At 40.7% G+C, this 17,406-nt stretch overlaps 1 protein-coding gene across 1 annotated transcript in view; it reads left to right on the forward strand.

Annotated features, from left to right (window-relative positions):
- Positions 1-17,406, forward strand: part of luzp2 (leucine zipper protein 2) — a 171,154-nt gene that overhangs the window by 142,712 nt on the left and 11,036 nt on the right. Inside the window, exons 8-10 of the mRNA XM_061813989.1 lie at positions 3,118-3,192; positions 4,783-4,950; positions 14,632-14,736. Coding sequence (XP_061669973.1) covers positions 3,118-3,192; positions 4,783-4,950; positions 14,632-14,736 — 348 coding nt within the window. The remainder of the gene's footprint in view (positions 1-3,117; positions 3,193-4,782; positions 4,951-14,631; positions 14,737-17,406) is intronic.

A 17,406-nucleotide genomic window follows, 5' to 3' on the forward strand; every position in this document is an offset into this window, starting at 1 on the left:
CAGCTTCCTGCAAATCCTCACAGGTTAAGTGTGCTCCTTTGGAAGCTGTTCCAAACAACTGTGTGTACGAAGGACGATCACCAGTTCATCCAAATTATTTCGCTCCCCGCCAAGCTTTCAGATGGTTCATTAAAGTGTTTGTTTACCTGTGAAAAACAAGTTACTTCATCTGCCAAACAACTGGTCAGTCGCTGTTAAGATGGGTAAGCTTTTGAAAAACGAGCTGGAGTTGGAAATTCACGATTCTGTTTTTCGGACAGATAGCACAGCTGTGCTTAAGCACTTGAACACCAAAAGCACAAGATTCAAAAGTTGTGTGGCCAACAGAATTGCAACAATTTTAGAGCACTCTAAAATATCACAGTGGAGGTACGTAAATTGCACTCTTAACCCTGCAGACTATGTCTCCACAGGGCAAAGAGTGGACGCATAACCTGGTTTACAGGACCAAGTTTTTTGCTCCCTGCTCCTGATCAATGGCCTAAAAATCCAGACTCGGGAATGGTGCATGATGAAGACATAGAAGTCAAAAGAACAGCTCAGGTGTATGTGGCTTAAACACAGGTACATCAAGGAGCTACGGATCAGTTAATGAGACACTATTCATCTTGGACAGGATTAAAATATGCTGTTGCTTGGTTTCTCTGTCTTAAAACAACAGCTGAATTATGTCAAAACAAAGGACAAGGAACCAAACACAGGAAATAATGAAGACTGGGATTACTGTCATTCATGTAAACAGAAATGTCTCTTGTTCTTTGTTCTTGTTGCTATGTTGTTGTTCCTTGTTCTTTGTTCTGATTGTCGTACCAGGGCAGCACCGACTGCCGGAGAAAAATTCCTTGTGTGTCTTTACAGACTTGGCCATTTTATATATATATATATATATATATATATATATATATATATATATATATATGCCCTGGAGCTGACTGCCGACAGTCTGGGTATAGTCTGCCTTTCGCCCGATGTTAGCTGGGAGAGGCTCCAGCGACTCCTGCAACTCATTTGAGGATAAGTGGCTTAGAAAATGGAAATGAAAATGAAAAATATTGACAATTGTGCAAATAAAAATGCAGTCATCTAGCCATTAGAGCAGTTTAAAATGACTGATACAACAATAGTCCGGTGCAATAACCATTGTACAAAGTGTGGTGGGACTTCAAGAAATATATGCAGTTTAAGGTGATTAGTAGTGTGATAGTCTGGAACAATGTCAATTCTGGAATGTTGCAGTGCAGACGCTACTCAGGCACGAGTGGCCAATATTGCTCAACAACAGATATGAAAATAGTGCAGCATGGCGAGAGTACTCCAATGAGTGCTAAAGCAATTGGCCCGTGACAACAAACTCAAGACAAATCTTTGGCAGCATGTTGCAATGCAATTGTAAGTTAACGGTTTAATAAGTTAATGTCAAGAGGGAAGAAGCTGTCTGCTTGTTTTAGTTTGCATTGACCGGTGGTGGGTACTTGAGTTAAAGAACTGGAAGAGGCGCTGACCAGGATGTGGAGGGCCCAAGAGGATTTTGCATGCTCTTGTCTTAGTTCTGGCAGTGTCCAAGTGCTCAAAGGAAGGTAGGGGGTACAGATAATCTTTTAAGCAGTTTAGAATGTCTGTTGCAGTAGGACTGTCTTTTTTGTTGCAGCACCAAACCAGACTTTGATGGAAGAACACTGGATTGATACAATGACTGCTGTGTAGAACTACCTCAACAGAGTAGGGGGCGTGTACCCATCATCCTCTTGGCAGTCCTAATTGTCCGTTGCACTTGAATTGTCTCGTTCTTCATAGCAGGCTCACCTGCTTTGTCCTGCCTGTCAGGAAGTTGTAGAAAACATCAGGGATGAAGCCATTGAAGGAAGAAACAGGATCCCTGTGTAGATCCAAGCATGTCCCAGGTGTTCCAGGAGAAACTACATCCCCATGTTGACCGTATCATCCACCGACAGAGTTTCTGTGACACTCTTCATAGTGTCCAAAATTAGGTATTAAAAGAACTTCATGACCACAGATATTAGAATGATGGGTCTGAAGTATTCAGTCTTGAAAATTCAGGTTTCTTCGGGACTGGGATGATGATGGAGTTTTTGAAGCAGGATGGTACATCTCACAGTTATGGAACTCAATTAACGACCTGAGTGAAGACTGGAGCGAGCTGATAAGTACACATTTTCTATCAGGAGGAAGAGACTTGATCTTTTGTTGCTTGAAGAACCATCTCATATCCTGTTCTTTAATTTTTAAGGTAAAATTGATGGAGGTCAATGGTGGTGGGAATGAGTGGATCTGGGTTCTGAAAGGGAACATTTTGGAAGTTGTGTGTCTCGTTACATCTGGCATAAATGGGACACAGTATTTCAGAAAAAGAACATGAAACCAACAGTCAAACACCGTGGTGGTGGTGGTTTGATGGTCTTGGCTATTTTGCTCTATCAGGAGCTAAACAACGAGGTGTTATTGATGGAAGTGGGAATTCTGATCTTTGCCATAAAATCCTTAACTAGAATGTTTGGTCATCAATTTGTGATGTTTTGCTGAAGCATGTTTGGGTTCAACAACATGACAATGGTCCAACGCACACCAGCAAGTCATCTTCTGAATAGTTTAGGAAAAAAAATCATTTTGGAGTATCTTTGTCAAAACTCCAGCCATTCTTGCACAAATAATATTCAGTCCACTCAAACAATTCTGCAAGGAAAATAGTTCCACAGAAATGTGGAAAAAAATCATTGCCAGTTAAATAAATTTGTGTTTCTGCTTCTGAGGGTGGCCAAGCAATTGTTGGATTTAGGAGTAATGATTTTTTTCGCACAGAGCCAGGCTTTTTTTTTTATTATTTATAAAACTGCATTTTTTTGTTTACTTGGTCTATATTTTTCTGATATTTGCATTTGCTTAGTGATTTTAAAGGTTAAAACTGATCAAACTGCACGTTGAAAATGTAAGAAGGGGGCAAATACATTTTTCACGACTTTGTAAAGTGTGTTTTAAAAGGGAATCAAAACCTAAATATAGAGTTTTAGCAGTCCTTTAATATTTGGAGGAGTCTTGATTATGCTGTGGGAAGAAAATGGTGAAAAATTAATTTGACTCAGAAGTCATGTATTTTTGTAGGGGCAGCAGCTAATGGACTTGGAACACAAGTTAACCATAGCCAAGGAAGAATTAGAGAAGACTGCCCTTGACAAGGTAAGTACTTTTCGTCATTAGGGCTTCCTTGTTTCAAATTGAGATCATTATAAATCTTGTCCTCAAATCCACAGTGCTTACTTTTGGATATCCTGACAAGACATTTATTAATAAAATGTCATCAGGTGTCAAAGTAAAGTTTTTTCAAGTCTATGGAATGACACCATTGGACTTCAGGCCAAATGAACCCTGGAAAGTCCAAAGACTACGTCATCAACTGACTGGCTCTAACAGTCACAAAGAAAACACAAGGGTCCTACATAATGGGTTTTAGCTCTGCAGTCAGTTAACCTCCATTCTGGTTGGATAACTTCAGTTTGGGCTGATGTGTAGGACTGCAACTAATAACGGAATAACTGAAATAATTTGATTACAACAAAGATGAAGCAAAACATCTGGCTAAAGGTATCAGAGTGATCATTTTTCCACAGGGACCAATGGTACTTCATACTCATGCACCACTATTTGTAGAGATATGTTTTGGGGTCATTTCACACTTACAAAGATAATAATGTGGAACTGCAAAGCATAACTGGCTTACACCACAGCATGTCAATGATCGCCAACACATGGAAGCATAAATACTGTTAGATATTTTGTCATAGTCTATCACCACTAGTGAGAATGTATGATAATGCGCCCACAAAAGGTCAAGTACAGGCATAGCCGTTGGTGGTTTTTTAATCGGTTTGATGAATAAACAGCAACAAAATAAGCATGCAATAAGTGCAGATTCATACACTAGTTACCACATCTGCAACTGCTCCCCAGGGAGTCAATGTGCCGACTGACTAAACTACAACGGTCGATTATGCTCTTGTTTACTGACATACCAGTACATGTCACTCACCAAGCCAAGGCCTGCCTTTAAAAGTCTCACACGTTCAAAATAACAGATTCTACTGTGTACAATGTATTTTGGGCGACCCAAGGGGACAGAAATATTACCCCCCACTATTCATATACAGTACATAAATATTTTGTATTGGCATAGGTATTTAATATTCCAAATCAATTTCTGTCCATATCGTCATTTCATCAAATTTGGATAATTGCTAATTGACTCCAAAATATTGAATAGCTCCAGTCATACAGAGGTCATTCAACTTTCCACTCAACGAATTTTCTCTTCTAAACAGGAAGTTTAAAAAAAAGAGGGAGAATCATTAGCTGATATAGATCTATTTTAATAACTTCACATATAATGGAGATATATGGGGGGTGGTGTACAGAGAGTAGAGTAGTAGAGTAGAAAGAAGACATATAATGTGTTATTTAGGAAAGGGATAGAGAAAAAGCTCATTACATTCAGCACAAAAAGTAACTATTAAAATCTATGATGCATGTTTATACTACACAAAGTTGTCAAGTACAATGGAATGCTGTCATTCTTTAAAAAACATTACAGTAGTTCTTTTTTAGTCTTTGTTATCATTACACTTCAATTCTTGATTCATATTGCTTTGTAGCTGTTTGAAAGTCAATTTAGAGCTTGGCATAGGATAAAATCAATTAAATCAAGTGTATGCATGGCAAGAGACATGAGGGAAGTCAAAAATGGTCATCTCCGTGTAATCTCTTTTGGTGCAGGAGTCTCAGCTGAAGGCGCTCAAGGACACCGTTCACATCTGCTTCTCAGCTGTCCTGCAAAACCAACCCAGCAGCAGTCACAGATTTTCCGCTTCCCCCACCCATTTGTACAGATACTCATCACTCATCAACAGCTCCAGAGTCACCTTTCAGCAGCCCCATGCCAAGGTAATTCAGTACTGTATTTCTCTTTGTGCCATCTGATTTAATGCTTTTCAAAAAGAAACATTTTCTTTTGCTGTCAAATTTGGTCCAATAATATTTTACCACAGAGCTACTGAGCGGAGTGATTCCGAGCCGTCCTTGAACTCACAGTATGTGTCATGAAGAAGGCCAATGTGTGCAAAGATATAACAAGGAGCAAACTTTATTGTCGTCCCTGTGAATTGATGGCCCGACATTTTTTGGGAAGGACATCAAAGGGCTGTCAGAGCTTGTTGTTTTCAATTTCAGTCTTCTGATCACATCTTCTTCTTTTCCTTTCGGCTTGTCCCGTTAGGGGTCGCCACAGCGTGTCATCTTTTGCCATCTTAGCCTATCTCCTGCATCTTCCTCTCTAACCCCAACTGCCCTCATGTCTTCCCTCACCACATCCATAAACCTTCTCTTTGGTCTTCCTCTCGCTCTTTTGCCTGGGAGGTCCATCCTCAGCATCCTTCTACCAATATACTCATTCTATCGCCTCTGAACATCTCCAAACCATCGAAGTCTGCTCTCTCGAATCGTGTCTCCAAAACATCCAACTTTGGCTGTCCCTCTAATGAGCTCATTTCTAATCCTATCCAACCTGGTCACTCCGAGCGAGAACCTCAACATCTTCATTTCTGCCACCTCCAGTTCTGCTTCCTGTTGTTTATTCAGTGCCACCGTTTCTAATCCGTACATCATGGCTGGCCTCACCACTGTTTTGTAAACTTTGCCCTTCATCCTAACAGTGTCTCTTCTGTCACATAACACACCAGACACCTTCCGCCAGCTTTTCCAACCTGCTTGGACCCGTTTCTTCACTTCCTGACCACACTCTCCATTGCTCTGTATTGTTGACCCCAAGTATTTGAAGTCGTCCACCCTCGCTATCTCTTCTCCCTGTAGCCTCACTCTTCCCCCTCCACTTTTCTCATTCACGCACATATATTCTGTTTCACTTCGGCTAATCTTCATTCCTCTCCTTTCCAGTGCATGTCTCCATCTTTCTAATTGTTCCTCTGCATGCTCCCTGCTTTCACTGCATATCACAATATCATCTGCAAACATCATGGTCCAAGGGGATTCCAGTCTAACCTCATCTGTCAGCCTATCCATTACCACTGCAAACAGGAAGGGGCTCAGAGCTGATCCTTGATGCAGTCCCATCTCCACCTTAAATTCCTCTGTCACACCTAAGGCACACCTCACCATTGTTCTGCTGCCATCATACATGTCCTGTATGTACTATTTTAACATACTTCTCTGCCACACCAGACTTACGCATGCAGTACCACAGTTCCTCTCTTGGTACTCTGTCATAGGCTTTCTCTAGATCCACAAAGACACAATGTAGCTCCTTCTGACCTTCTCTGTACTTCTCCACTAGCATCCTCAAGGCAAATAATCCATCTGTGGTACTCTTTCTAGGCATGAAACCATACTGATGATCGCAGATACTTACTTCTGTCCTGAGTCTAGCCTCCACTACACTTTCCCATAACTTCATTGTGTGGCTCATCAACTTCATTCCTCTATAGTTCCCACAGCTCTGGACATCCCCTTCGTTCTTAAAAATGGGAACTAGAACACTTTTTCTCCATTCTCCATTCAGGCATCTTTTCGCCCGCTAGTATTCTGTTGAATAAGTTGGTCAAAAACTCCACAGCCATCTCTCCAAATTGCTTCCATACCTCTACCGGTATGTCATCAGGACCAACTGCCTTTCCATTTTTCATCCTTTGTAGTGCCTTTCTGACTTCCCCCTTAGAAATCATTGCCACTTCCTGGTCCTTCACACTTGCCTCTTCAACTCTTCCTTCTCTCTCATTTTCTTCATTCATCAACTTCTTAAAGTATTCTTTCCATCTATTTAGCACACTACTGGCACCAGTCAACACATTTACATCTCTATCCTTAATCACCCTAACCTGCTGCACATCCTTCCCATCTCTATCCCTCTGTCTGGCCAACCTGTAGAGATCCTTTTCTCCTTCTTTCGTGTCCAACCTGGTGTACATGTCTTCATATGCCTCTTGTTTAGCCTTTGCCACCTCTACCTTTGCCCTACGTCGCATCTCGATGTACTCCTTTCGCCTCTCCTCAGTCCTCGCAGTATCCCACATCTTCTTCGGTAATCTCTTTCCTTGTATGACTCCCTGTATTTTGGGGTTCCACCACCAAGTCTCCTTCTCCCCTTTCCTACCAGATGACACACCAAGTACTCTCCTGCCTGTCTCTCTGATCACCTTGGCTGTCGTCGTCCAGTCTTCCGGGAGCTTCGGTTGTCCATCGAGAGCCTGTCTCACCTCTTTCCGGAAGGCCGCACAACATTCTTCCTTTCTCAGCTTCCACCACATGGTTCTCTGCTCTACCTTTGTCTTCTTAATCTTCCTACCCACCACCAGAATCATTCTACATACTACCATCCTATGCTGTCGAGCTACACTCTCCCCTACCACTACTTTACAGTCAGTAACCTCCTTCAGAATACATCGTCTGCACAAAATATAATCCACCTGCGTGCTTCTACCTCTGCTCTTGTAGGTCACTATATGTTCCTCCCTCTTCTGGAAATAAGTGTTCACTACAGCCATCTCCATCCTTTTTGCAAAGTCCACCACCATCTGTCCCTCAAAGTTCCTTTCCTGGATGCTGTATTACCCATCACTTCTTCATCGCCCCTGTTTCCTTTACCAATATGTCCATTACAATCTGCACCAATCACAACTCTCTCGCTGTCTGGGATGCTCAGAACTATTTCATCTAGTACCTTCCAGAATTTCTCTTTCAACTCTTGGTCACATCCTACCTTTTGGGCATAGCCGCTAACCACATTATACATAACACCCTCAATTTCAAATTTTAGTCTCATCACTCGATCTGATACTCTTTTCACCTCCAAGACATTCTTAGCCAGCTCTTCCTTTAAAATAACCCCTACTCCATTTCTCTTCCCATCTACTCCGTGGTAGAATAATTTAAACCCTGCTCCCAAACTTCTAGCCTTACTACCTTTCCACCTGCTCTCTTGGATGCACAGAATATCAACCTTTCTCCTAATCATCATGTCAACCAACTCCTGTGCTTTTCCTGTCATAGTCCCAACATTCAAAGTCCCTACACTCAGTTGTAGGCTCTGTGCATTCCTCTTTTTCTTCTGACGCTGGATCCGGTTTCCTCCTCTTCTTTGTCTTCGACCCACAGTAGCTGAATTTCCACCGAAGTCCTGCAGGTTAGCAGTGCCGGGGGCGGGCGTTGTTAACCCGGGCCACGACCGATCCGGTATGGGATTCTTTAGATGAACGCTCATATTTGTTTGGCACAGTTTTTATGCTGGATGCCCTTCCTGACGCAACCCTCTGCATTTATCCGGGTTTGGGACCGGCCTACAGATTGCACTGGTTTGTGCCCCCATAGGGCTGCATTTCTTCTGATTGCATCTCCTTCCATCAAATTAGCAAGTCACAAGGGGTGATTGCTCAATCGCGCACATTGAAATTTCTTTGACATATGAAGTGTGTTATCAATAAAATGTAATAATTTTGGATTGACACACTGTAGTATGGTGCTATATTAAGGGAATAAGTTTTTGTTTTTTTTTTACCTGGCCTCAGCTGTGATTTTGAACATTTATTTATTCATTTCTATCAGACAGTTTACTGCATATGCTATTTTTGACAATAACTAACTCGCATGGTGGCTCAGCTGGAAAGCGTTGGACTCACAGTTCTGAGGTTCAATCCCGGACCCCTCTGTGTGGAGTTTGTGTGTTTTCCCCGTGCCTGCGTGGATTTTCACAGTGCACTCCGGTTTCCCCCCATATCCCAAAAAACATCCATTTATTGGTTGCCTCTAGGTGGGATTGTGAGTATGGGCTGTTTGTCTCTAAGTGCCCTGTGATTGACTGGCAACCAGTTCAGGGTGTCCCTTGACAGCTGGGATAGGCTCCATTACTCCCCGCGACACTTGTGAGGATAAGCGACTAAGACAATGGGTGGATGGCAGTAAAAGAAGAAGAATGGATGAAATGAACGATGTGTGTAAGAGTTAGGAGGTTTACATGATTTCCTAGTAAAAGTAAAATATTTACCGCTGGTATCTTATATTTATATCTGACAATGTGCTACAGCTCATGTCCAGTTTTCAAATGTAACTTTGTTACTCCGGTTAGTTTTGGGATACTAATCTGAAAGGAAATGCGTGTAGAACCTGTGGAATCAGAGGGCGTCAAGGGACCCAAATGCACGACTCCAACAACAAGGGGCAGTTGAAGAACAGAAGTTTAATTTCAGGCAAAGGTCTATACACAGGTAGGCAGTCCAAAAAAGCAACAGTATCCAAATTGTGAGGCAAAATGGCAAGGTCACAAAACATGGCAGGGTCTAACTTATGAGTCATTGAGAAGGAGCCAGGAACCCTGGAACGTTACAATGAGGTACAATGCACTGGCAACTCACAGAATGAGACACGAGGTTTATATGCACGAAATTAACACAAACAAGGCACAGATGGGGAAGCCGCTCCCATGAGCAGGCAAGTGCAAGGCAGGGAAATGACTGCACCCCTGACAAGAGCGCTCTGCGTACTTAATTAATGATCTGCGTCATGCCGACGTAAAAAATTGGACAGCAGTCAATCAAGTCTGAAGATTAAAAATACAATTTGTAACAAAAAATTGTGTCCCAAACTAGAAAATATAAAAACATACAAATCTCAAAAGGAAAAATACAGATGAAGGAGTTGTTGAAAAAACACTTCCACTTCCACGTATTAATTTAAATAGATGCAAATTTCAATCTAAATATTGGTGCAATAACAATGACTGTAATATGGGTGTGTTGGACAATTATAACTCATTCATCACTCTGTGGTTCAAAAGACACAAACGATCTCTACAGAGCCCGGAAACTGAGCAAACCATTATAACTAAACAATAATCATTATTCTAGATTCACAGAAATATTTCAAGTGTTTGTTTGAAGCAGCCCTTTGATGATATTGTACAAAAGTCTCAATAGATCCCCATCTATGAGAATTTCACATCATTATATTAGTTCGATGAAAGGAAATCAGCATTATGGCACAACACATACATTACATGACAATTTTTGGGTATGTTCCCTGTCAACCCCAATCAGACATTGGGTTAGTTATGATTTCTGAAAAGCAGCCACTGCAGGCACTTTGAAATCATCACGACGGCCACAGCACTACTGTGCCTTATCGGCCATGATTCTGGTGAGCAATTCTGTCTTTAAGAGGCTTTTCTCACGTCAAAGCAGTCACAATTTGCTCTGTGTCCCTTCAGATGCTGCCAGAGAGATTTGGCACGCTACGAAGATGGTGCCCCCCCCCCCCGCCCCCCCAACCTTTTTTTTTTCCTTATCGTGTCTCAGTTTCACCATTCCTAAAGTGTCAGTGACATTGTGAAATCAATAGTATGCAACTGAAGCATCGGTGCTCACATTCAAACACTTCAAACAGAATGATCCCATACAAAGGTATACATTTTTGCCACGCTTATTCACACAAAAAAGGACAAAACACACTGAATAAGATGTGGATTTGTGCACTACGGTAACATTTTCATTAAAATTAAAAATAGCTGCACTCCAGATCTCGGGGAGGATTCTAGCTCTATTATCTCCATTATCTCCTTTAAGCACTGTACACTTTGACTGGCTGTCTGATAAATCTGAATCAGCCCTTGCCGTAAAGATTACTGGGGTGCTCCATCTGTCCACTCAGTCTGCTTATATGGAGAAGTGCCAGACCGCAATGAAATCCCTGCCAAATTGTCCTAAAATTACATGTTCAGAACAGCACATAATTGCACTCACTGTCCACGGAAGAGTAAAATGGTCCACAACTATATTAAGAGAAGAACAATAGAACACACGTGTTCCCCCAATTTGGCAGACATGCTGTGCTACATTTTTTAAGAAGCCAAATATTTTATTATATTTTTCATCAATCTGAAATCCTTAAACCTAAAGGTGGTTTCCATTAGACTGATGCATTCTGATCCATGATTTCATTGATCAGCTCTGGAAAAGACATTTACTTCACGGAACCGTCGTGTATGTTTGAATCCAAACGCGACTTTATTTTTAGACTTGTCATGTGTGTTAAGAAATAGGACTGTAAATACCTGAAAGGTTTTTTTAAAAGCTTGTTAGGAAAAAAACATGTTGGTGGTGTGGGACTTTTTTGCCGTGTCTGAGACAGACAACACGAAAGCAATTTGCAATCTGTGCAAAACTGAAGTGCCTCTCGGGGATGATCATTGAAATGCGTCAATCGAACGGATTTGATCGGGCACCTGAAGAATATATACAATGAGGACTATGCCGCATTCAAGAAACACAGCATGGAAAGGGAAAAGCTAAAGACTGATTATACTATACATTTAACATAATGTGGATCCTGGATTGACTTTTACGAGCTAAATGGTTCAGTATATAAAAAAAAAAAACATGCATACAGTATATTAAGGTCCACTCTATTAAGACAGACTCAAGAGGAAAGTGTCCATTCTAGGTTATCACTCATCACAGGTCCAGTTTTTCTACTACACTGTACAACTTGCATGCATTTGTGGCAGAACCAGAAAGTCACGATCAAGACTCATTCAGAGATAGCACTCAGTAAATGAGATAATACAGCAATATGGGTGCACTAACAATGTAAGCAAAAATAATATACAAATAAGTCAAAACAATTGTTTAGAATACAGAACAATACTAAACTTATTCCAAATAAGCCAAAACAGCAGCAGTTGGTGGAGGAGAATATATTGAAGTTCTTGAATGGCTGCAACCTTGAAGCTATGATTCCGTTACCGTCCTTCTCAATCCTGCCCACAAGTAGGGAGGCAGATCAACGTTTGTGTTGGGAGTTGACTGATAAGGATCCAGTCCAGAGAAAAAGCAATCTATCAGCTCTGCCTTCCTCAGACTCAATACCACTTACAGTACCTTTTCTTTCAATTATAGTACTGACTTTTGAACTGAACTCAGGAACAGGACGCTGATGATCATGAGAGGTCAAAAACAACTGAGTGTTTTTTGACATTAGTGACATGGACAGTCAGCAAGGCGGCATGTTTGTGAATAACGTGTTCCACAAATACATTGATAGTCATTGTTTTGAAATTACATTGAAAGTAGTGCATTGCTACTATTTTAAAACTGTTAAAAAAAATCCTTTATAAAGAGAATACTAATTACCCACCAAATTATATTTATTTTTCAGAAGCACACTTAAGAGTGCATTTTAGAATTTGACATCCAAAGAGGATAAGTGCAAGGTAGTTTGTTCAAGTACTCACTGACACCATTCTCTGTTTATTGTTTGAATTACCATAATGAGTCTTGAGCTTTCATGGATGCCAATAATAGGGGTTCTCATGGACTTGGTCTCTCCAATGTTCACAAAGCTCCACTCGCTGGTGAAAGATTCAATAGGTTAGGATGCAGAGATCAGCAAGATTGCATTGGAAGTTGTTTCATATTTAAGAGTGTTAGGCCGAGAGCTACAGCTTGTGGTCCAATAGCATGCAATTTTTATCAAAGTAACGGAAGATGTTTTCAGAGTTTGGAACACTGTGCTTGGAGAAGAAATGAGTCTTCTACAATTTATGCAAATGTTTTTTTTAGTTTGTTTTGCTTTAGCATTTATATTTTTTGCCCGTTGTTTACAGTATTTAAAAGAATACAAATTATGGAAGTGTCACTTAATGAATAGATACTATAGAGTAGGCTGTTGAAACACACTAAAGTTGGTTTCAGTATGCTAGTAGAAAACTTTATATAACAAGGAGTTATCAAAAAGCAAGGAAAATATTTTTGTATAATTTTTACAACCAAGACAAGTAGTCAATTTTTTCTTATGAACACTTGAACAATAACAGCATTTTTAAACCTATTGCTTCCTCTATTGCTCTACTCCTGTGAACTGATTCTGATGGTGGCTGTCAAGAGGTGAGAAATAATGCATGAAATGCATTACCCTTCCCCCAAACTGCCACTCTTCCAAAAGGCTTCTCAACTGAACTGCCACCTTCCACCCCCACAAAAAGAAAAAAGGTTTGACAGGAACTTTAAAACTGGTTGCATTCAAACATTTTTTTTTTGCTTTATGCTCTCGAGAGACATTTTGGCCCAGTGAAGTAAACTACAGTACAATAGCGCTGAGCAGTTGGCTTACGTTTTGATCAGTGTCACTGCACGTTGCATATGCTTCTTGAGACTTTGCTTTGGATATGCAGTCTCTTTAAAAAAATATATGTCAACATTGATTTCCTTTCTAAAGCAAAAGCAAAGCAAAGCAAATGTATTTGTATAGTGCATTTCATAAATAAGGTAACGCAATGGGCTTTACATGATAAAAAACATCCATCCATACATCCATTTTCTTCACCACTTATCTTCACGAGGGTCACGGAGAATGCTGGAGCCTATCCCAGCTGTCAACACGCAGGAGGTGGGGTACACCCTGAACTGGTTGCCAGCCAATCGCCAGGCACATTGAGACAAACGGCCGCACTAACAATCAGACCTAGGGTTAATTTCCAGTGTCCAATTAATGTTGCATGTTTATGGAATGTGGGAGGAAACCGGAATGCTCAGAGAAAACGCACGCAGGCACGGGGAGAACATGCAAACTCTACACTGGGATTGAACCCGGGACCTCAGAACTGTGAGGCCAATGCTTTAGTAGCTGATCCATCGTTCCGCCTGTTTAAAAACATTCAAATTCACAACATTTGAAAGAAAAAGTACAATTAAAACAGCTTTTAGTCCAAGACTCTACTTCTTCCTTTAAAAAAAAAAACAACAACAACTATATATATATATATATATATATATATATATACACACACACACATATATATATCTTCACTCTGGTTAGGTTTGGCATGAGTGTAAAGACAAAAACACAAAACAGCATCAGCTTCTATATAGTAGCTTGCTCTTGTGTTTTCAATTAAATGTATTCAAGGTGGCAGCACGGTGCGGCAGCTGGAAAGCATTGGCCTTACAGTTCTGAGATTCCCGGGTTCAATCCCAGATCCCGCCTGTGTGGAGTTTGCATGTTCTCCCTCTGCCTGCATGGGTTTTGTCTGGGCACTCTGGTTTCATCTCACATCCCAAAAACATGCAACATTAATTGGACACTCTAAATCTCCCCTAAGTATGATTGTGAGTGTGACTGTTGTCTGTCTCCACGTGCCCTACGATTGGCTGGCAACCAATTGAGGGTGTACCCAGCCTCCTGCCCGTTGACAGCTGGGATAGGCTCCAGCACTCACCGCGACCCTTGTGAGGATAAGTGGCTAAGAAAATGGATGAATGGATGCATGGATGGATGGATGTATTCAAGGCTCAGAAAAAATGTAGATTTTGTTATTTTTCCCCCTTATCTTCAATGCAATCCCTTGGATGGCTCTTGTACACCACCACTGTTCTTGCTTTTGTGCTTTACAAATACATTTAATTGATTGAATTTTATAAATTAAACTACCAGGGAAAGTAAAACAAAACTATTATGAGTCAGATGAGTTTACATCATGGCATCCTCAGAGTCGCTACTGGAGATAAAAACCCAATTATGCATTTTTCTCTTCCAGCTCAAGTGAAAATGTTTTCTTTTTCCTAATAGGATATCGCTAAAGTTCAGAGCATCGTCACAACCAGCAACCCCCCCATCAACATCGCCGTAATGAGGAGAGAAAGTGGTGGCGTTAAAAAGTGCCAGATGGAGGAGGTGAGCCTTAACAGTAATTAAACTTCCAAGCAACACAAGGGCCTGAATCCACTAGCATTTATTCAAATACCTCACTTCCTTTTAAAGCTTTGTATTTTGTCTTTATTGTTGTAACTTTCCCTAAACCTTTTAAAAGAACTGAATAAAGTTTTGAAGAATATAACATCTTGTTTTATTTTTAAATTCCAATGAGTTGATATATAGATCTTTACAGGTATGTATGATTATCAATAATGTGCAATGGATATCAATATAAATATATATTTTGTCTTTTGAAAACTCCTATTCATCCAGGCATCCTCTAGAGATGAATCGGTGCCGATTAAGCCTATCAGTTCCAGTAAAATATTTCTGTATATTTTCAGAATTCCATTTTTTTCATATATATATTTAGTAAATATGCTGTGCTACAACCGTAATCCATACATTTTCCCAAGGAACCCTTAGGTGCCCATCAAGGTACCTGATGTAAAATAAGCATTCAGCAACATCTGAGCAATGCATCTACAAAACGGAGCAATAATAAGGAATTTACAAAATTACCTCTTCTGGGGTATCAATCTTTTTTGCCCATTGACTGTCCGGAATAAAAATGTTATAGAATTAATCACATACAGTGCCTTGTGAAAGTATTCGGCCTCCTGGAACTCTTCAGCCTTTCGCCAAATTTCAGGCTTCAAACTTTTTTTGTCAAGAATCAACTAGTGGGACAGAATCGTGAATTGGAACAAAATTTATTGGATATTTTATACTTTTTTTAACAAATGAAATATTGAAAAGTGGGGCTTGCAATATTATTCGGCCCCTTTACTCCACCTATGTGTAATCAAGTCTTCGTATAAATGCTGTCACGACCCATCGAAACGGGAGTAAGACCCAAATGCAAGGCTCGGAAGATGCAAGGTAGTTCGGGGAGAAACGTTTATTATTTTTCCGTTATCGGGATTGGGCAGGCAGTCAGGTGCAGCAGCGGTATTTGGGACGTCGGGCGAAGAGACCAGATAAGCGGGCAGGCAGGAGTCGGTACACAGGAGATCGATCAAGGAAGGCGGAAGTGTCAAGGGAGTCCGGCTTACGCGTTCGGTCGGAGAACAGGCTAAGGTCGGTACACACGTGTTGACGATCAGGGATACTAGAGTGCTGGAACGGGACATGAAGCTCAACGATCTGGCGCCGACCAGTTGTCATCGGGGTCATATAAATACACAGGGTAATCAGCCCGCATAAGGCGCGGGTGTGCACCTCCCAATCAGCGCAGCGCCAGGATCATGACAAATGCACCTGCTCTGTGATCGTCTCAGGGTTCTGTTTAAAGTCTGACTTTAAAGTCAAAGTCCAGACCTGAATCCAATCAAGAATCTCTGGGCAGAGTTTAAGACTGCTGTTCACAAACGCTCTCCATCTAACCTCACTGAGCTTTGCAAGGCAGAATGAGCAAGAATTTCAGTCTCTCGATGTGTAAAACTGATAAAGACATACACCAAGCGACTTGCAGCTGTAATTGCAGCAAAAGGTGGCACTACAAAGTAGTAATGCAAAAAAAAAATGTAATTTTATATCTCTATGTTTGAAGCCTGAAATGTGACTAAAGCTTGAAAAGTTCAAGTGGGCCAATTAATTTCATAGGCACTGTACAAGGTGGCCCCTACCTAATATCGAAGCAGTAGTTTCTGTTGTTGTTCATAAAGGGCGACCGTATTTACATGTTATAGTTTAACAGCAAAGACTGATCAAGTAAGCCAAAGTAATTCAAGGTCAGTGGTTAAGTACTGAGTATGATGCCCTCTCTTGGTGAGTGTCTGCTGGCTCTAGCTCTCTTCGCCCTCCAGTGAATAAGCTCTTAGAGATAATGAATGGATGGAAGGAATACTTGCATTAGGGTATAATTTAGTAAATTGACACTTACAGCGTAGAAGCGTTTCACCCCCAACTACAATTTTCAGATTTTCAAATGGTTCTGTTGGAAGGATTCATTTTGTAAAAAAAAAAAAAAAAAAAGGTTTGCAGCTAAACATGGTCCTATTCTGAAAGCAGTTAGTGCAAATAAGAAGATAGAACAAATAACTGACATTCGCTATTCAGATTCCCCTTTAATATGCAGCCTCACTGGCAAACTAGCATTCAGATAACTGTTACTCTCCAGGTGTGAGGGAGCTGCTCAATAACATCTTTAGACTTGTAAAAACCAAAAGGATTAAAGAAGACTGTAAGGATTTTTGACAAGTGGGTATCAAGAGGTATTACAGAAAAACATTGACAGACATTGGCATCCAGAGACTATGGTGGAGTGTCATAAAGAAAATTACCATTTCCAAACGTCTGGGTGACTGAGATGGTGAAAAAGAGTGGAATGGTATTTCTCAACAATTCAGTATTATTTTTTTTCAGTGTTTACACTCTCCTTCAAACATATTTAATGAACATAGTAAAAAAAAAAAAAAAGAAAGAAAATACAGGGTCTCTCCTCTGGATGTTTCCAAACCATCAAAGTCTGCTCTCTCTAACGTTGTTTCCAAAACACCTAACCTTGGCTGTCCCTCAGATGAAGTCATTTCTAATCCTGTCCAGTTTATTCACTCCAAGAGAGAAACTCAACATCTTTTTTTTGCCACCCCCAGCTCTGCTTCCTGCTGTCTCTTCGTTGCCTCTGTTTCTAATCCATACATCATG

This window comes from Syngnathoides biaculeatus, chromosome 3, assembly GCF_019802595.1.
Source record: "Syngnathoides biaculeatus isolate LvHL_M chromosome 3, ASM1980259v1, whole genome shotgun sequence".
NCBI classification, from domain to species: Eukaryota; Metazoa; Chordata; class Actinopteri; order Syngnathiformes; family Syngnathidae; genus Syngnathoides; species Syngnathoides biaculeatus.